At 40.7% G+C, this 21,972-nt stretch overlaps 1 protein-coding gene across 1 annotated transcript; it reads left to right on the top strand.

The window, feature by feature from the left end:
- The first annotated feature begins 433 nt into the window (after positions 1-433).
- On the top strand, positions 434-21,432 carry LOC136445107 (uncharacterized). Its single transcript, XM_066442968.1, has 22 exons — positions 434-520; positions 850-957; positions 2,012-2,101; positions 2,684-2,785; positions 4,082-4,156; positions 5,162-5,340; positions 7,009-7,090; positions 7,570-7,666; positions 7,826-7,919; positions 8,995-9,076; positions 9,966-10,034; positions 10,506-10,604; positions 11,247-11,316; positions 12,231-12,382; positions 14,733-14,857; positions 16,036-16,127; positions 17,218-17,496; positions 17,811-18,074; positions 18,705-18,971; positions 19,524-19,568; positions 20,015-20,278; positions 20,919-21,432. The coding sequence occupies exons 1-21, from the start codon at positions 434-436 to the stop codon at positions 20,269-20,271; spliced, it is 2,715 nt and encodes a 904-aa protein (XP_066299065.1). The 3' UTR covers positions 20,272-20,278; positions 20,919-21,432.
- Positions 21,433-21,972: the final 540 nt, after the last annotated feature.

Below are 21,972 nucleotides of genomic sequence, written 5' to 3' on the forward strand. Positions count from 1 at the left end.
CCGGACCATGATGATGATGGGGATGAGGATGATGATAAGCACAGTCACAAGCAGGAGATTTGGGTTGGTCTTGATGTTGTATAAGTATCCACACAAATATAAAGCACTGCAGGAAATCTAATATTTAATCATGCATAATTATATCAATAAAGCATTCCCGGTTGAGAGAATGTACATACATGTAACACCAGGGAATAATAGCTGTGCTCTTGTCCCAAAATAACGGCGTAAATAGTTTGGTATGTGTATCCATATGCAAAGAACATTTTGTTTTCTCACCTCAACGTTTATTCTAAACCCATGAGTGTATATGAGTGCAAGTATCATTTAGACATTGCAGTCCATCTCTGAGGGCCATTAGCTATAACGTTAGCCATCGATTCAAAATTTCATATTAATTTTTCAGGGAGAAGGTCCTGACAGGGACCCGGGAATGCCAGATTTGACGGACGGTAACCCGGACCATGATGATGATGGGGATGAGGATGATGATAAGGACAGTCACAAGAAGGAGATTTGGGTTGGTCTTGATGTTGTATAAGTATCCACACAAATATAAAGCACTGCAGGCAATCTAATATTTAATCATGCATAATTATATTAATAAAGCATTCCCGGTTGAGAGAATGTACATACTTGTAACACCAGGGAATAATAGCCGTGCTCTTGTCACAAAATAATGGCGAAAATAATCTGGTATGTGTATCTATATGCGAAGAACATTTGTTTTCTCACCTCAACGTTTATCTTAAAACCCATGAGTATATGAGTGCAAGTATCATTTAGACATTGCAGTCTATCTCTGAGGGCCATTAGCCATCGATTCAAAATTTCATATTAATTTTTCAGCGAGAAGGTCCTGACAGGGACAGAATGCCAGACTTGACGGACGGTAACCCGGACCATGATGATGATGGGGATGAGGATGATGAAGGCAGTCACAAGAAGGAGATTTTGGTAGGTCTTGAAGTGGTCTTGAAGTATCTGCACAAATATAAATCACTGGGCGATACCTAATCTTTAAGCAGGCCTTAAAGCATTCCAACTGCGTGTTTTAACCAAACATACTTTATGAATGCTAAATATGTAGTGAAGGACAACTTACATTTCAGGCAAAAGTTATTCTCTGTCAATTTCAACTGAAGGGGAACGGGTTTTCTGCGCGTGAAAAATTTTCGCGTGAAAATTTTCGCGTGAAAAATAACTTTCTTAAAATATGTCAGAAAATGTGTAGTATAATTTTCTTAGACAGCAAAATGTGATCCCATGATACAATGTTTCATCTGTCACCTGAATTTTTTGTTTCAAAACTCCTGATGTTTAAGTCCCTTGGGAATAGGTCCCTTGGGAATAGTGAAACTTTCTGGGGCTTGAAACCTAAACATTTGAAAATCACTTATATTTTTAAGAAATACATAGTTAGCTTACTTATATAAGGTTTTGTATTGTAAAATGTAACTACATGATTAATAATTGTATTGGAAGCTTTTCTCCATTCTATTAGCCTAATTTCATCTTTTCTCAAGCAGATTCTTTCACGCACAAATTTCAAACTCTTTTGCGCCTGAAAACTTAACATTTGAAAATCACTTAAAAATCACTTGAAGATTGAAAGAACAACATTTTGAACTGTAGAATGCAACAATAGGATACTTAGTGTAATTCCATTGTGTGCCATCTTATTTCAAATTTTAAGCTTAAAACCCCCCAAAAGGTTTAAAATCCCTTGGGAGTCAGCTTAGATATTCCCAAGGGACCTAAAATTCAAACCAAAAATTCAGGAAACAGATGAAAAATGATATCATGGAGTAACCTTTTTCTGACTAAGAATTCTGTAGTGCACATTTTCTGACACGTTTCTTGAACTTTATTTTTTCCATGCGCAAATTTTTCACGCACAAGTTTTTCCCGCGCAAATTTCTCATGCGCACAAAACCCCAACCCCAGTGACTACAAATAAATGGAATCAAAAGTTTTCTTTACTCATACCGTAATTCTTCATCTTCCCAAGCATGTACTGAGGGGCAGTGAACGTAAACCTGTTCCGTTCTGGAACAAAACTCACCTGTGCGATTACCACGAATGCTTCAGCAAACTCAAGGTAAGGTGGTCTTTGCAATTATAGGGTGGTACTAGCCACTCCCCAATCTTGGTGTAACTGTGGGGATTTGAGAGGACTACAGTTTAACAAAGCTAGTACACGCTGCGACCGCCCTGCGACCGCCCTGCGACCGCCCATATTTTTATGCTTTGTCCATTTTGTTGTCTTTTCAGTCACACTTTTACTAGCCTGGAATCCAAACCTATTATAGCTCCCATGTCTCAGGAGCTATAGTAGGTTTGGATTCCAGGCTACACTTTTACAGTCTACATTATGTTCCAATTATAAAGTTAAGGGTTACACAAATCCAATTGAAGTCGCAGTTAATGAATACTTGTTCCCTGTAGCAACGCAGGTGTGGATGCATATTGCAGCGGAGAAAGTCATTTCGCACAAACAATTATGTTGAAAAAGAGCATGTTATTCAACAAAGCCATACTAGTATTGAAGTGTTGTGTAAGTGACTGAGACAAAGATAAGACAAGAGAGTCATTTTGTAATGATACGGTCTGTACAATTTACATATCTTTAATAGAAATATTGAGGAACTAAATATCTATAATCCATTCTTCTCTCCGACAGACATGGCCAGAGGTGTCCTATTACCTACTCAAGGATGGGAATTTTGAGGTGGATTGGCCGACAATATACATTCGTCAATTCATGATCTACTACACGAATGCTGTAAGTCTGAGCATGCGACCGTACAATATATTTACAACTGGATATGATACGGAGATTATAATTTTCTACCCCAGCGCATCCTCGTCCACCAGGACCTTTCCGCTCTACGTTACATCGCTCGCGGAAAAGGCCCTGGTAACACGGGGTGGCATCCATGGTTATTGCAGGTCGAGCCTCCAAAACAGCTTCAGCCAATCAGAGGGGTTAAAACCCATTTGCTTCCACTCATCGGAAGCAAACGCGCAAAGAACGCTGGGAAGCTATCAACCAATCAGGTTACGTGTTACGGCTAGCTCATTAATTATTCATGAGCTACAACTGCCGTTTGTGCCAAATAAGGGCTAGCTCATTAACTATTCATGAGGTACAACTGCCGTTTGTGCCAAATAAGGGTTAGCTCATTAATTATTCATGAGCAAGTCTCGTCGACCTGCAATAACCATGGATGCCACCCCGTGTTACCAGGGCCTTTTCCGCGAGCGATGTAACGTAGAGCGGAAAGGTCCTGGTGGACGAGGATGCCCCAGCGGGATGTTTGTTGAAGTATTATGATCTAATATCTTCTAAGTTTTTCCTCTGATATTTTACGCATTTCTCACACAACAAGTTATTACTCTACAGAAAATGATATGGACTTACAATACTCCTATAGCCGGCTAGTAACTTCTCTGACATATTCAGTCTATTTGGCCAATTTCTGAAAACAGCCTCCACTTTAATTTGGGACTTCCAGTTTAATTTGGGACTTACCTCCCACATTTCAGTCATCTTTAACCCAAATGGCTTGATATCACATATGTTAGGTAAAAATGAGGTTAAGAATACGTAGCAGCCATTGATGACCCCCTGGGGATTAGCCAAATTCTGGAGAATACTGGGAAATTCCGAGAATCTGAGCCAGAATTCCCCAGAATTCCAGGAATCCAAATCAGAATTCCGGAGAATTCCGGGAGTCTGAGCCAGAATTCCCCAGAATTCCGGGGAACTGGAGCCAGAATTTTACAGAAGTCTCGGAACTTGAACCATAGGCTATGGAATTTGTGTTGATCATACTCTATTAACGCACAATTGGCGAGGCTAGATCGTAAGGGTCTGGAGCGACTGCCATTCTGCGCCAAAGTGACTTCAATACAAGTTAAAAAGTAACTATCTTTCCAGCAACATGTGGAGTCTGGTAGAGGCTACTGAGAATGAACCGACTCCTCGCATCTGCTTGGAGATAAAGACGTTTGTACTCTTATACAACTATGCCGGCCTGATGTATCTGATGATCTTCATTGTTTTCTTTATGAACAGTTTGTCAACGTATTCAACAGAGATCGCGCGGCAGTGGAAAAGCATGCCATGGAAGCAATCTCCGTAGTGGACAAGGTGAGAAATACTGAAAAATACACTGACAGGCACTCATCTTACTTTTAAATTGCTCTCACAAGGAGTGCAAACCGATGCACAGCTCTTATGAATTAAGGACTAAACTTTACTGCCAACACTAGAATGAATTGGGACTTACCCAAATTTTCGGCTGATTCCATCAACCTTGTTCACGGAATGGACCCGTCTACAGTACTTCTGGAACGTGACGTCAGAAACTTGTGACCGTAGTAGCGGTTCATATATGCCAGATAACTTGTGTCATCCCCCGTCTCTGTTTTTGAGTAGGTCTGTGAGCTGAACAAGTTATCTGGCACTTATAAGTTAACCCGCTACTACGGTCACGTGTCTCTGACGTCACGTTTTTGTCCCAATTCATTCTAGTATTGGCAGTAAAGTTTAGTCCTTATTCATAATGATGTCCAACACAGATGAACTTCCATGCTACGATACACAACTCTGAGTGCCAGGGCAAAGTTATGCGTATAGTTTTAGTTATCATTCATTAGTTTTTATACATGTAGTCATTAGTTGTTATTGAGTCTTACTCCAGACCTTTGTAAGTTGTTGCATTTATTCAGTTGTTATCTATGTATCTGTTATCACTTTAGTTGTATCACTTAGTTGTTTTACTTTAGAGTTGTTTTGTATTCACTTATTAATAAAGTTGTATTTTGTAAATCGCAAAAAGATATTTCGGAAAACAGATACTAACGTCGTAGAATACCAAAGTTAAAGAAGAAAAATGAAGAATCCATCATTTGGTATACCATTCTCTATGTGTTAAGTCATTTATTCAACCATCCTGACTACGCACATTTTATAATGAAGGTAACATTTGTTCTTATTTTGCCAAACTTCTTTCTTTTATTCGCACGCTCCGTTTTGGGATTTCCAGGGGATGTTATCCATACAATCAAAGTAATATGACCTTATTCAAAAAGAAATATTACTGTGCGCATCTGCTTAACTATTGGTTTTACAGTTGCCACTCTTTTTAAAAAGACTTTTAGGGCTCTCAACATTCGGGTGCTTCTGGCTGGGGTGGACATTGTCGAGGACTACTGGCCTGGAGAAGGCGAAGGAAAAAAAACAACCTACCCATTACTTGACCTCAAAATCAGGAAGTACATCTGGAAGAAGCTCCGAGCTGCTCACACCTTCGACACTGCGGTGTTTGTAACGTATGTTCCACACTCACTTTTGAAGTCACTTTGAATGCGCACTATTTTCTACCAGACGTCGGCTATATAGGGAGAATTTTTGTCAGGGAAGTTCGGCCACCAGAGGGTTTCGAAAGCAGGCGTAATTAATCTTACCGTGAATTGACGCTACTGGCCAATTATCCCTTTTTTTGCCAAACTGCAGGAAGGCCTGGTGGAGGTTGGAGGCTAACTTGGGACTGCTTCTAATGTATGCTGCTTACATTACAGAAAAGAATTTAACTTTAACCCTCATACACCCAAACGGGGTCATTTTTGACCCCAGGCATGTATTTTGATGTGCTTATTTTTTTTTAAACATGTTTGATCTGAAATAAAATTCCTTCTGTGACTTGGTCTTAACCTCTCCTAATTTTTTAAGGAGATCGGCACAATACTGTTGACATTATATAGGAAAGTCTGTGTTGAATCCGCTGGGGTCATTTTTGACCCCAGCAAAAATAATGTGCTGCTTTTGAGACCTGCCCTCTGTAGCTCCTAAACTACTTATTGTATAACCACCGAATTTTCAGGGGATGATGCACATGTGAATTAATATTACCATAACAAATTTTATGTCATAATGACGTAATATGACTTCATTATGACATAATTTTATGTTATTCTATCCGCCATCTTGGATTTTGACCGATGACGTCATCAAATCAGCATAAAATATTAATTTTAAATCATAAAAGTTACATTGGATTACATAACATGATAACAATGTAAGAAGATACATTTGGCGTACTAACAAAGCCTCGAAACCACATTGTTTTAACTGAAATTAGCAGATTTGGTAAAATATGCCTGTCAAAACCCGTTGCCATGGCAACACCAAAAACGATGAACTTCCTTTATAAATTTGAAATTTTTGTTAAGCACATTTTATGAAAAGTCACCAAGTTTGGTGACTCTCGCGTAAGCTGTTCATTAGTTATGCAACATGAAATTTGACGTGAGCTTCAAAAATCCCCTCCTGGTCTAAATAGGAATATAGTTCGTGGTTAAAAACCTGCTGTTCGACTAATCTTGCTCACAGTCACTGACGAAAAGTAGTGGATGCTACTTGAAACGTCTGACCGTTTCCAAAATCATAATCATCCAGTTGCTTGTCAATGAGTAACTGTTTTTTTGGCGTATCTTAATTATTACCTGGATGTCTAATCTTCATCGACGTAAATAGGAATAGTTCAAGACGTGGTCCTTCTGATCTTTTTGCATAAATTATGATAATGAATGGGAATTATTCATACCTAAACATGCCAAAACATTCCTCTTACATTGATGAAGCAATGTACGGATAACAATCAGCGAAAAAAGTGGAAAGGGAGATTTTACTGAACAAAACATTTTGGGGTCATTTTTGACCCCGTTCAGTCATTTTAGTCGCAAAAATAGGTTCGGGTGTATGAGGGTTAAGAAACTGCTAGGGGCCCAGACCTACACCACTTTAACTATCTGCCCGACTCAGAGCTCATAATGTACCACTCAACACAATTCCTAGCCTCAGCGTGTCTAGAACACGAGACTGAAGCAGAATTTCCGCTACAGTACCTTAATCCGGACGCAGTGTCGCTAACCACTGGACTACAGACGCTATATATCTACTTCTTTTGACATGTGACAAATTGGTATCTTCTTTATTAGGGGTCCGCCATATTTTAATGGAGGCGGCTTTTTGGGTGTAGCAATGTTTGAACTATGCAGTACACCCTACACGCTACTGAAGGTGAGTATCGTCATTTTCATTAGCAAATGTGGAAGAATTAGAATTGTGCTTTTAAAATTGTGATAGACAAGACATCTAGCTTCGTTCACTTGAAAGTTCATCCGTGTTGGTAGAAGTCATAGTTGAACTGTAATCGCCAACACAAAAATTGGACTTACCCAAATTTTTGACTGATCATCTGGAGTTGATCAGTCAAAAATTTGGGTAAATCCAATTTCTGTGTTGGCAATTACAGTTAAACTTTGATTCCGAAAGATATGTTTACCTAGTACATGTAGCACGTTTCTCTTTAGCTAAACTGGTAACAGAGTCACAGTTGAGCTCCTGGTTCCAATTAGTTTGTACCTGGGAGACACCGTTTCGAATCCGGGGGAAAAGAATAGAGCTGCATTCGTTTTTCGGAAGGGACGTAAAATGGGGAAATGTTAGTTTGAGGGGTTCAATTGCATCTAACTTGGATTCAAAATCTCCCATTACAGACTTCATCAATTGAGAGGGCAAGGCCTGCAGACATGATTGGGATCATACCACATGAGATGGGGCATTGGTTCAATAGGAAACTTGGACACGTCTTTGGTGAGCCACTACGTCGTTCCCTTAAGTCAATAATGTTACCTTTTTTTTTGGCCAGCAAGAAAGTGCTTTCTTTTGAAAGCACGTGGTTTGGGGTTATAGATTACATACTTTTTTGTAAGCACTTGGATTTGCGTTATAGATACTTTTTTTACCTCACAGACCCGCTGCAATCTCCAGATCATGACGGTGACAGATCCTATCGGTGTCCTGGGTTGAAACTGTTTGGAGCGAAATGCGCCATGGGGGGCAATCAGTAAGTAAAATATTAACTAGTGCCCAGTTCTAATTCTCACTCATACCGGTGGAGAAATCGATAGGGTGCACAATATGCATGGTATTTACTGTAGACATGATATGCCTGAAGCTGCCAACTATTCAAAGGCACCCAGAGCATTTTGTGAGGCTTGAAAACTGGAAACATTCTAGTTGTCGTCTTCTTTATGAAATTGACCTGTAATGCCACTTTTTACCACATTTGCGTGCAGATTTCTTATCAAAAGTGCTCAAAAGCGGCATAAGAATAAGCTACATGGTGATCTTTTAATTTCACACTCCTACTGTAAATACTGTAAATACCATAGCCCCACCCAACTCCATCAAAATGTAGAAATGCAAAATTACAACATAAAAATGTAAATATTTGACGGACATGCAGTCACTCTCTCATTGGTCGAACCGCCAATTGTGATGGACAGTCAGGATCAGTCTATTAGGGCTTGGATATTCTATCAGTTCTCATCACACAACGACATCAAAATTTTGCTCATTTAATGTTGTTATGTAATGGTATAGTCTTATTGAAATTAACTATGTGTAGGAATGACTAGAAATTGGAGATCTTTAATTCAAGTTTCAAGCCTCATAAAACGCTCTGGATGCCTTAAATGCTCTTAGATTATGAATATAAAATTTGCCTCTCTCTCTTGTACAATGGTGTCATGGTGTGAAGGTGATTATCACCGCGATGTGACTTCAAAAATATGATTTTCCTTTAAAGCTATTCAAACTAATTCAGAAATGCTTGCGGTGGTTTTATGTTTGTGGTTTTCGCGGCAACCGTTTCACCGCAAACTTAAAACAACCGAGAACATTTCTGTCCAATACTGTAGCAGTATCATGACTATTATAAGCACTGCCGCAAACTTGAAACCACCGTGAACACCCCATTTTCGCCTAAGCGAAAAAAAAACCCACGTAAACTAAATGCATTTACAGTAACCAACCTATCGGTTTGTACCATGTACATGTAATCTATATTGCTCTGAGATGTAATCGAGTAGTTTTAGCACTTTCCGTTCTTTCCCTAAACCTCGTTAGTACATTTTCAGATACCCTAAGACTTTCGGCGAGTTTTTCGTCCAAGCCGTCAGAACGACAGAGTACCCTTGCCTGAAGAACAAACCGTCTCAGGTAAATCTACTCCTTGTTGACTAGGGGTGGGTACCGGTACCGTGTACCGGTACAAAACCGGTATTTCTTATGGACCGGTAAAAAAAAAACGGTTCGGCAAAAATCAGTGGACCGGCGGTACCAGGCTACCAGCTGGCGGTCACATTTGTTGGTCATAATGTCTAGTTGACAACTACATTGTACTCTAAGCAGGACACTAGTTTGCTCTGAATCTCTTTTGAGGTAAAAGATACCTTGAATAAAAGGTTGCATGTTTTATTACATCCTCGTTTCCTTTTTGCATATTAGTGTGCACCGAGAATAATCATATCATTTTAATATAGTCACTTTTAACACAATTTGTAGGACTCACAGAGACCTTTATTTGTGTCTCGCTCTCCAAAATATGATGTATTGCAACACTACTATAATCAGCTACAGGTCCAAGTCCAGACTTGGACCTGGACCGGACCTCAATTTTCTGTTCCGGTACCCACCCCTAATGTTGACATCATCCGAGTGTAAACGATTTTTTCAAACAAAAGAGTAGACCCAAAATAAAGTAAGTTTCTACTTTCAAGATTTTTGGACCTAAAAAAACAACGTAATCAAAGGTATGGCATAAAGTGATCATACTAGATACAGACCTGTAATGTCTTCCCTATGGTAATTTAGATTTGTCCGTTATAGAGGATGTTCAAAATACATATCATATTGATTGATGTTTACACTATATACTACCTGCTTCTTTTAAAGAATTTAACGTGAATATCTTCTTTCCCTGCTGTTGCCCAATCTTCATTTGCAATTATACATTTTATATAAGGTATCATGGTGTATAGTAAAGTTTCAAAAAACGTTGTATTTCAATCTGTGTCATGGGGTATAATGACATAATATGCTTTTTCAGAGCGAGGTATTCAGATGCGGAAACGGAGTTCTCGACTACGGGGAGGAATGTGACTGCGGGTCTAGTCAGGTATCATCATATCCATGTTCACTGTAATGACATTTGTAGATTCTGTATAGGCGGTATAACCGTCCCTCGGCATAACTTACCAACTTTGTGACGTGGTGCGGCAGCAGCTGGTATTTAACTGTAGGCGCTGTTTGAAGCTTATCTGAATGAGGATGCTCCCGGATTACAATACCTGGTGGCAACAAGTTCCACTCTACGACAGTTGTACCTGTTTTTCCGGAAAAAAACAATTACACCTCAATTCTTGGTTGACAGCTCTGGTACTTGAAGGCATTTAACTTAAGTAGTTCTTGTAATTTTCCGAGTTGGTACTAGATACGTAATAGTTGGTACGTCTACTAGTTTAGAAGTGAAAGCTGCTATTATGTTATTATTACAAGCTCCGTTGTAGATTTAGTAGTCAAACCTCATATTATATATAAGTTTATTCAATTATTCTGATAACAAATCTATGAAACACCCAAACTACAGGACTGCCTAGAACGTGATCCGTGCTGCGATGGTCAGATATGCAAGCTGAAGCAAGGTGCCCAATGTGCTGATGGACAAGCATGCTGCAAGAACTGCAAGGTTTGTTAGTCATTTATCTGTATCTCATTGAAAACTGTACATATTTCCGCGGAGAAGGTTATATTATCAGTTACGCCAGCCGGGGTGTGGGTCTGAACGTATGTCACGAGCATAACTCGTGAAACTTTGAACGTATCCTCATGATTTTTGGTGGATGTGTAGCGGTTGTGGAAATGGAGGTCAAGTTCGAAAATGGTTCACCTGGCATTTTCCTACCGTACTGTAGCGGGTTGTGTATGTTTGCATGATTTATGTGGGGAAAAAACAACTGGACAGATTGTCGAAGGATCTTCATAATTTTTGTTTTGTGAGTAGCGGTTGTGGGACCGAAGGTCAAGTTCGAAGATGGTTCACCTGGCATTTTCGTACAGTACTGCAGCGAGCTGTGTATGTTTGTGTGTTTGTTTGTGTACAGCATAACTCTAAAAGGTGTTGATGGTTGTGCATGATATCTAGTGTATGGGTAGGTTTCCCCAAAAGGAAGATCAACTTCAATAATGAGCCTCCTAGTGGGTACTTAAGGTACTGCAGCGGAGCTTCTTCTTTTGCGCCCTCATGTTACATTAAGTGTACAATTTACAACCAAGTTACAGCATGGTTATTTGTAATAATGCAAATAATCATTATTCCCGTCTTCAACAGGTGGACATGGAAAACTGCCCTGTTGATTCATCGAGCCCTGTCAAACGGGGATGGACCCAGTTATCCGACGGTGAAAATTTTGCACTACAAACTTGTGTCTGTGGCGTCTGTGTAGCACAGTGGCAGAGTATCCGGCTATGAACCAATACGACCCAGGTTCAATCCCCAGTGGAGTACCCAGACATGTCCGGACATGCACCCAGACGTTGTGCCCTTGGGAAAGGCACTTAACATGTATTTCCCATATCCTAAGCCCAGCAATAGGGTTTGGGTTGGCGTTAGGAAGGGCATCCAGCCGTAAAAACTTGCTGCAAAAAAAGACTTGCACTTGATGAGGAGTTCTGGGGCTCCCCCATCCATGTGTAAGCACGTCTAACCCCCAGATGATGGGGAACAAAAGACGTAAAACTGGAGAGAGAGAGAGAGAGAGAGAGAAACTTGCCACTCTTTCTGTAGCGCTCAGATTTTAAAGGCTTATTAGCAGTAGCAGTAGCAGTTGATCTCTGCACTCGCTGAGGTGCAAACAGCTACAAAAACCTTTATTTATTGTCTAATATCCAAAATATACATCACATGAAGGTCGAAGTTATCATTTTCAAGTTAGGGCACGACGTCAACAGGTCATAATATAGAATTCAAACCCAGGACCTACCATTACCCCACCGCGCCCCCACCGACGTCTTGAATAATGTAACCCATGTATGAAAGTGCCTTTCTTTGATATTCATCTGCAGAATGATTTAACAGATCACAGTCTAACTAACACTGACTGTGTTTTACTCTGATGTCCTTATGCTTATTTATATCCACTTAATGCCGCAGTTAAGGCATGTATACTCCTGAGCTTAACTTGGCGCTAGAATGGTGGTCAGAAGTGATACAAGTTTCCTAGGTCAAAATCATCAATGTGTTTGAGAAAAGTCTCGTAGTGCGGATACTATCATCTCATATCATCTGACTGTCTCATGTTTTAACGATCTGCAGATTCTACCTACACGGAAATCACCTCACCACCCTCTGGCATGATAAATGCCATTCCGTTTGGAAAGCTCACCCCCCAAAACAAGGTGTTCAGCTGGCTACTGCGAGCTCCCACCTACAAGAGGGTTGAGGTCCAGCTCATCATGCCAGCAATAGTGAGTATAAAAAGTTTAGAACGCCATTTTTGTTGTTTTTTTTAACTTCTGCTCAACATTACTGGCATTTGGTGATAAAAGATGACTTATCCTTTGTGGGGGAAGGGAGAACCATACATAGCACCAAGGAGGTTTAATCAAGGAGGTCCACAATCCGAAGATGACGTTTTCACAGGCCTGCCGAGTGTTCCAAATATGGCAATCATCGGAAATCTGAAGCACATCGCTTCTTCTCGGCCAGGCTTCGTGACGAGGTCGGGGGAAATCGGAGGTTGTGATGTCAGGGCTACACTCATTTGCATTGAAAACCGCGGGAAACGCGGGGAAGCGCATAGGGCATCAAAGGGTCGCCGCGCCGGCTAGTAAACAAAGGATCGCAGCCGGCTCTCGCGGCTGAAAACAAAAGGCACAGCGGGACGTTTATGGCGTGCTCTCTCCTCTTGATTAAACCTCCTTGTGTAAACACAGGCTATGCTTCTCCCAGATTATGCCACGTCTACTTGATATCAACTTAATTTCAACGTGATAAACCCCACACGACCCCATCATGGGTAAAGTAGTGGGTAGACCCCGGGCTAGGGTGGGCAGGTCTCCAACCTGGCCCGGGATGTCTCAACCGTGGGACGCGACACTGCCAGCCAGGCAGGGCCATGGCCTTTTTATCTTCGCCGAGTACTTGTACTCGGGAAGATTATGTTTTCGGTTGAAAAATCTGTTAGGTGGGTCTGTATGTATGTCAGGAGCATAACTCAAGAAAGCCTCGATGAATCTTTATGATTTTTGGTAGGTGTGTAGTGGTTGTGCAAATGAAGGTCAAGTTCGAAAATGGGTCACCTTGCGTTTTTCAACAGTACTGCAGCGGACTTGGAATTTTTTTGTGTTTGTATGTAGGCAAAAAAAGTGACGGAAACGTTGATGGATCTTCATGATTTTTTGCAGGTGTGTAGATGTTGTAAAAACGGAGGTCAAGTTCAAAAATGGTTCTCCTGGCATTTTCCGTTGGTACTGCAGCGGGCTTTGTTTCGATGTGTATTTCTTGTGGACAAGATAACTCGAAAAGCTGTCGATGGTTCTGCATGATATTTAGTGGATGGGTAGGGTTTACAAAAAGGAAGGTCAAGTTCGATAATGGGCATTCTAGCGGGTATCTAAGGTACTGCAGCCGAGCTTCAATATTTGAGGGCATGTTTTCTACAACTGCTATGGTCATGATTTTTGTGTGGTAGATAGTTCATGTTATAGGAAGTAAGTTGTAAAAGTTTGGGCCCCCTAGCGTCTTGTTTGGAACTGCAGTGGGTGTTTTTGTTTTGACCTTTGGACAGGAATAACTTGAGAAGGGGTCGACAGATCGTCGTGACGTTTGGCATTCAGATAGCTCAGATGGTGCTTTACATAATAAACGACTAATTATGCAAATCAGGATATAATTGGCATAATTAGTAAGGAAAGTTTGATACATTTCATATTGGGACTCTTAAACATGTGACGGTTTCCCCGAAAACAGGTCTTACAAACAGACGGCCTGGGAAAGTAGGTCAAATAAACAAATAGAGCACAGCACTGCTCTCCAAGCAGAGGTGTGGGCGGGCTGTTTTTTCACATGTTTAGTTTAGGCATGTTTGTCCAAAGCACGTTGGCGACATAACGAAAAGGGGACGAAATAGAAAGCCCGACAAAACACCTAAAAACACGTCAAAAACACAGCTCTGCTTGGAAAGTACATTGTTCCAAAACTGCACCACTGCTAGGTACGGTAAAGTCACATTTACTATGTCTTTCAAATTGTGTATGACATGGAATAAAGATTTATTCTATTCTTATTCATATATATTGACTGCACCATTTCATCGTCACATTCAACTTACGACACTGCAATTTCAAACCTTTGAGGGCCCATAATTTCAACATACTGTACTCATTTTTTTTTCATGACCAGTTTTAACATATATCAGCAGACAAGACACTTACATTGTACACTAGTCCTGTACCAGCAAATGATTCTTAACCCTATCCCCCCCCCCAAAACTTACAAACAGCACATGGTGTATGATCAAATTTTCAGGGGGTGATATCAAAGCATGTAAATATGAATTACTATCCATAATAAGCCTTGATTATTTGGCGAAGATAATGTGTTCGAGGAACTCTAGTTGAAAATACCTTAGGTATCAAACTACCAATGTCTTGTTCATTTTTATCACCAGCAAAACTAAAAGAAATCACAAAAAAACTATAATTTTGTTTTTAGATTATAGGCGTACAGAATATAGAAGGACAGAACTGGAGCAGCGCACATTGTGTATCATATTTGAAAACGTCTCTTACCTGTGTTTTGCTTGTTGACCAACAGAAATCTGGGTATTTCGAGGTGTGGATCGGATGTCCTTACGACTGGGTGGAAGTGCGCGATGGAGGGAAGGCGACGTCGCCCCTCATCGGACGCTACTGCACTCCGTTACGGGACAATAACATAGTGTGAGAGAATTGTGTAGAAGTAGAACTGGCTTTACTTGAAAGTTAATCTGTATCAGTAGAAGTCCTCCTGAATCAAAGTTGAAATGCAATTGCGAACACACACACACACACAGACACACCTACACACACACACATACACACACACACACACACACACACACATACACACACACACACACACACACACACATACACACAGTTTTTATGAGCAATAAAGAACATCATAAGTATGATCCTTAGTCATAACTCTTCTTTATACAAAACAATGAAATTGGTTGACATCCAGTGACATAACAGGATAAACTCCTGAACAAGTAACAACAAGTTGCATGGAAGCGTCATGCATGAGGTATTTCATATGCAATTTGACACTGCGTACTTCATCATGTTTTTCTAACTTACACGATAGCTAGTATCTTTTAAAAGTAGCTGACGATAAACCTTTCTTTGATATTCAGACTAACCATTTTGATTCAAGGTTTGAAACTCTTGCCAGTTTTAGGAAGGTTTGACACAACCTAGCGACCCCCGCTCTGATGGTACATTTTTGCACGGCATAACATCATGGTCATGCGTTTATCACATGAACGCCACTTGCCGCTGACGTCTATGAAATTCACCACACAACATTTGTTTTCTTCCATCGTGTCAAGCAATTGCAAGCGGCTGGACAAACATAGTGACTTTACTATCATTTTTCTGTAGACTACTTTAAACAGTTACTGTGCACTTTTTTCTGGTCTATATTCTTCAAGCATAGCGCTAGAAGGGAAAAGACTGAAATGAACGATAATGGGTTACGAAGCCTAGCACAATTCTACACCATATACATCAGTGTAAATACATGCTCGCACAGCGTTAAACAGACAGAGAAAAACTTACAGACCATGCATTTTTCTTTTTAGAAGAGCTGATATTTCTGCCCATGGGTTTTATATTTGGCTGTGTCCGCGCAGTTTTGAGATAAATACGTTTTGAATAAATTGGACGATAATTGGTCCTGTTACGTTACTGTCGATTTTCAGGCCAGGACCTGTACCGAAACAATTTCACAGGTACAGGTCCAGGGTTTACAGGTACACAGCCCTCAGATTGAGCGACACCGTCATACATGTCATAGTTTTGGGCAGTATTCTTACAATTCAAAATCTTTAAGTGACTCTTCTCTCTGCGAACAGGTCCTCATCGAACGAGCTGCTGGTGCGCCTGCGCAGTGACGGTTCGTTCGACAGCCACTTCACCATGACGTACACGTTTGTCTCTCAGGAAGGTACATTGCACAGTAACTGTTACAATGTTACGCTATAGTAGTATCCAGTATTAGATTATACTGCTGCGGGGTTCCCTGACGCAGGGGTAGGCAGCAGTCGGCCAGTCTTCACACAGCGCCTCCAAGCGGCTCTGTCCAGCGGCTCCACGTTGGTGAGGCCGCACTCTGTAATGTCCTTCTTAACACACTCAATCCAGGATTTCTTTGGTCTATCTGGACCTCTGTAGCCAGGTAACGCTGGATTGAAAAAAAAGACTGTTGAATCATCTGTAGCACTCAGGCTCTAGCTAAACAAATAATTGTAGCATTACGTTGGTGAAGGTTAGACATCCAGGTAATAAGATACGCCAAAAATAGTTACTCAAGCAACTGGATGAAATTTTGCATAAAATGTCTGTGTGACTGTTTCAAAATATCATCCAGTTGCTTGAGTAAGTATTTTTGGCGAATTGTAGCATTAACCCGCTTAGGTCTGAAAAAAAGTTCTTCCCATGATTTACTTTACATGTCTGACATCATGTAAAACAATGATTATATTATCTTTGTATGTAACCAATAGATTGCCTAATGTCACTACTTTTTAAAAATGATGTGAAAAGTACGCAATTCAGCCTATGGCTGCGAGGTACTTCATGTTTTCCGATCACAATGATCAAATAAAACCATTCATTCATTCATTCAATTTGAATGTAAGGTAATGTTGTTGAACCTCACAACAGTCACTATGGTTTCACGTTTTCTGGCAAATTCACATAGTATACACATAGACGTAGTTGTTGGTAACTGCCTGAAGTAATAGACAATGTAAAAGACGAGGGGTCGCTGTTGCATAGCCTCTACCAGATGGCTGGGAAAATAGTAGGAATCGGCAAATAAAGGGAGTTAGCTACGGAGAGAGGGTCCAATCTGGAGAGAGGGTATATCTGGCAGATATACCCTCTCTCCAAATTGGCCCCTCTCTCCGTAGCTAACTCCCTTTATTTGCCGATTCCTACTATTTTCCCAGCCATCTCGCGGAGCCTGGTAGAGGCTAGCTGTTGCAGTTCTCTTTCGCCTTATTGTATCAATGCCCCTATTGTTGCCATCACAGAACAACAGATACCGGTACCGGATGAGACTTGCCAAACAGGAAACGGCGTGTCGTACCGTGGGACTGCGGACACAACATACGATGGAAGAGCCTGTCTCCCGTGGGACAAACATGGTTACGAATACACAAAGGCGAAGTATGGAGAAAAATTTGGTCTTGACAAAAACTACTGCCGCAATCCAGACAACGAGAAAGCTGTTTGGTGCTACACACATGTAAACCACTACCGTCCAGCCGCTTGGTCTTGGCAGTATTGCACTGTTCCCAAATGCGGTGCAGGTAAGAATCTCTACTGAATGCATCATGTGTATCGCTTAGGGATGAAAAATGAAGATCTTCCTATGCTATTAAAACGTTTATCGGCAACATCATTTCTTCAACATGTTTGACGTTATGTAAACAATTTGAATGTAAGGTAATGTTACAATTTGTACAATATGTCACTTTGTTTTTGCGTTTTCTGGCAAATTCACATAGTATACACATTAGATGTAACGTTAGTTGTTAGTTCACCGTCCGAAGTAATAGGCGATGTAAAAGACGAAAAATCGCTGTATTAATGCTTCAACATCACACTATTGTTGCCGTCACAGGAAAGGAGATACCAGAAAAGACTTGCCAGAAAGGCAACGGCTTGAGGTACCGCGGAACCGTGAACATAACAATCGAGGGGAGACCCTGTCTGCCGTGGGACGCACACAGTCACTATTACACAAAGTCGAGGTTTGGAGAAAAATATGGTCTGTACAAAAACTACTGTCGCAACCCTGGGGAGGAAGAGCGTGTTTGGTGCTACATCAAGTCATCCCATAAATCCTTGTATTGGCAGTATTGCTCGGTTCCCCAATGCGGTGCAGGTAAGCCTTTCTACTGAATTCCTCGTGTGCATCAAACCGCTTAGTATATAATATAGGGATGAAAAATGAAGTTCTTCAGTGTGGTATCACTGGTATGTGTAAGAGTTACAGTACAGAAATGCATAAGAAATTTGTAGTATGTCCATCAGAAATTTATGAAAGTATATGCACAACTTGAGTAAGTTGGTTCCGAAGAACTGTCCGCTGCGTAATGCAAAATTTTCTGGACTACCAGATTGCGCCAATTCCTCCGCACAAGGACATTATATAATGTCCTTGCTCCGCAGAAGAAATCTTCGGCAAGGTTGTAGTTGTTTACATTCAGAAATTTGCATGATACTTGTTGGTCCATTCGCCGCTGGAAGAGTCCATTCTTGCCTGTTAAAATTCAATTCGGACTTGGGTGATTATGGATTAAGTCCATTTTTGTGGATGTCGGGAGGGAAATGGATGGCATATGTTTTTTTTGCCTTTGCAAATATTGCCCTTCTAGTGTGTTTTTTTTTCACACTTTTTGACAGATTAGCCGATGAGGCTCAGTGAGCGTCACTCCACCGCCAGGGAAGGTCGTGTAAAAGACGAAGAATCGTTGTATCAATACATCACATCACACTATTGTTGCCATCACAGGAAAGGAGATACCGGATGAGACTTGTCAGAAAGGAAACGGGGTGTCGTACCGCGGAACCGTGAGCATGACACACCTGGGTATACCCTGTCTGCCGTGGGACCAACACAGTCACGGTTACACAAAGGCGAAGTCTGGAGCAAAATATGGTCTGTACAAAAACTACTGTCGCAACCCTGGGGCCGATGAAGATCGCGTTTGGTGCTACATTAAGACATCCTTCGATTCTGTGTATTGGGATTATTGCCCTGTTCCCAAATGCGATGCAGGTAAGGATATCTGCTCAAGTGTGCATCACAATACTTGTCTTCTATCAAAGATTTGGTTCAATGCAGGATATATCTACTATATGCCTTCTGAAGCAAGCTCCAAGTTTTAAAAAGAATATTTGGCACAAGTTAAATGGGGTAGGGAATTTCCTGAGCAGCCATCGTAACCCCTGCTTCTCCTAATGAGTCAGTGAAGTCATGCTTGCTTTGAGCACTGATGTTTCTGGCCTAGGGTGAAGAGATGCTGCTTCAGTAACAATTAGTTCAATGCTTCGATTAGTGGCCCCCTATGGCCTTGCATTGAGTGAGTTCGTTAAAAAAAAAGTTTCTTGTCTCGGAGACTGTCCCTCCGGATAATAAGGACTGGATTGTTGCACAATTTGAACAGTACACATGTAACTCTGCTTCACTCCTTGGCTTAGGGTTGTAACTGTTATAAATGTTACTTAATGTCCACACGTGACGTGACTTGTTTGGGTGGAATATGACGTCTTATGGCGTTATCCAAAGATATCATTGTGATTGTTTTCTGCTATTTCCGGTCTTCTGTAGTGGACGTCAGCCCAGAGGTGCAGGATGTCATCAAGGACGCCGGAGGTGAGCACAGAAGTAGAGACAGACAGACAGTCTTACGAGTCCAAAGACCGTAACGTCAGAATCCGTCAGAATCCGACTCGGCCCCAGAATCTATTCTATAGAACACGCATCGATCGTAACAGTTTCTTTGAATCAGGTTCTAGATGGCGTGCTTACGGGAGAGCAGGTTCAAAGAAAGTGTTACGATCGATGCGTGTTCTATAGAATAGATTCTGGGGCCGAGTCGGATTCTGACGGATTCTGACGTCATGGTCTTTGGACTCGTTGAGTATTACCGGCACCAGGCCGCGAATTTCAAATTTTGTAAAAACGCTAATCTATGATGGACTAGTGCAAAATAAGTCAGAACTGGTCTTAGTGGTACATGTATATTTAACATAATGCAGTATGCTTTACGAAATTAAGTTTAGTCTGCCTAAAGTGTCACCTGTTCTTGTTATTTCCAGAGTGCTACAAAGACAGAGGACAGTCATACCGAGGCACAACCGCGATGAGCTGGAAAGGAGAGCCTTGCCTGGACTGGGTCTGGAAGTTCGAGAAGTACAACCCGAAGACCTATCCTGACTCCGACCTGAACGAGAACTACTGCAGGAACCCCACTCCAGGCCCCGACTACGCCCCGTGGTGCTTCCTGACGACTTCATCCAAATTGAAATGGGACTACTGCGCCATACCGAAGTGCCTGAAGAACAACGGAACTTGAACTAAGGGTGCGTCATGTATAGTGTAACCTTTGTGTTAGCCTCCTTCGCAGGCTTCCTAGAACGGCGGCGTATATATTTGGGGGAGGGGGGTGACACGTTAAAGGCGGTCGTCCCTCGGCTAGGCTACATAACTCCCTTGGCAGCAAAACTCCCTTGCCGGCATTAGAGAACCTTGGCCCGTGTTAGAACTCGCGTAACCCCCCTCCCTCAAATATATAAGCCGCCGTTCTAGGAAGCCTGCGAAGGAGGCTACCTTTGTGTGGTCTTTGTGGCATATTCTGAAAAAATAATCTATACAAAGTCATGTAACTTTCAGAGCACTGATAAAATGCTTTATAACATTTCATATTGCATTGTTGACAATATGAGAGACAAGACAAAGTAATCTCTATTCTGTGGTGGATTGAAGGATAACGTCTTCTGGTGTTGTATTTGTGTACTAGTACCTTACTTTGTCAAATGTGCATTCCGTTACAGTTTCATCAATGAAATGAGTGACCATTGTTGTACGATACTTTGCTCATGCTTCAAACGGAAACTGTTAAAAAGTAACGGTGCGAAAGTGAATGGAAACGCAGAACATGTTCTTCTAATCTTACAACATGTGCATAATCATGGTAAACTTCCCTTCCATACTTTAATGCAGGTCACCGAATGGAACATTTCAATCGTCTTCGACAGAGTAACACGTGTCTTCCTTGCATAATCTTGTAGTACCAGCTATAAGTAGCTAAGAAATCATTTATAATGAAGAAAACTTTTGTATTCAAGATAATGTTTGCTTCATCATTTATTCACATTTACATATATACTAGTATAATACATGTAGCTGATATCATTTAATCTATTTAGATATATATGGGAACTACCGTCTTTTTAAAGCAACAATGCATTCACAATGTTTTATTTTCAATCAATGCCAGACATATTCTTAAAATCTTTAAATCAAACTAATAGCATCATACATAATACAATACACATTTTACATAATACAAGCCTAAAAAAGAACAAATATATCATTATACCTTATACTGTTGATTTAACATAATATTAACATGGTAACAGCATGGATCCATCCATATCAGTTTGTGTTGTAATATACGCCTTTCTCACGCGACAGTCATGATAGAATGAAGACTAGGCCAATGAGGGAAAGAAGCAAAAATAATGTACAGATTTAGTTTTCCTCCTAAATCACATCATAATGTTGATACTTGGATATATCTTAAAACTTGAAGTTTTAAGGTATATCCAAGTATCAACATTATGATATGATTTAGGAGGAAAACTAAATCTGTACATTATTTCTGCTTCTTTGCACTCAAGTTTTAAGTTTTAAGATATTATATCCAAGTATCAACATTATAACTAATGTAATGCACAAAAAAGATGCAGCAATTTAGAGCTTCGTTGACCGATCGTCAAAACGGAGAAATGCAAAATAAAAACATAGAAATGCAAATAGTTGACGGTCATGCAGTTATTTCCTTATTGGTCGATTCCATATGATGCATGTGTGATGTTTAGAGTATCTAACTAATTTTTCATTTAGGATCAGATCGTGTGTTGTTTTATTTCATAATTTCAGTAAAGCAATGTGTGCTCAATTGTGTCTTTTTTATTGCAGTTATCATATCAACCAGGTTTGCTATACTGCTTGTGGCAAGCTAGGTATCGATGGATGATTTTATACTGAAAAC

The sequence above is a fragment of the Branchiostoma lanceolatum genome, chromosome 11 (assembly GCF_035083965.1).
Source record: "Branchiostoma lanceolatum isolate klBraLanc5 chromosome 11, klBraLanc5.hap2, whole genome shotgun sequence".
NCBI lineage: Eukaryota > Metazoa > Chordata > Leptocardii > Amphioxiformes > Branchiostomatidae > Branchiostoma > Branchiostoma lanceolatum.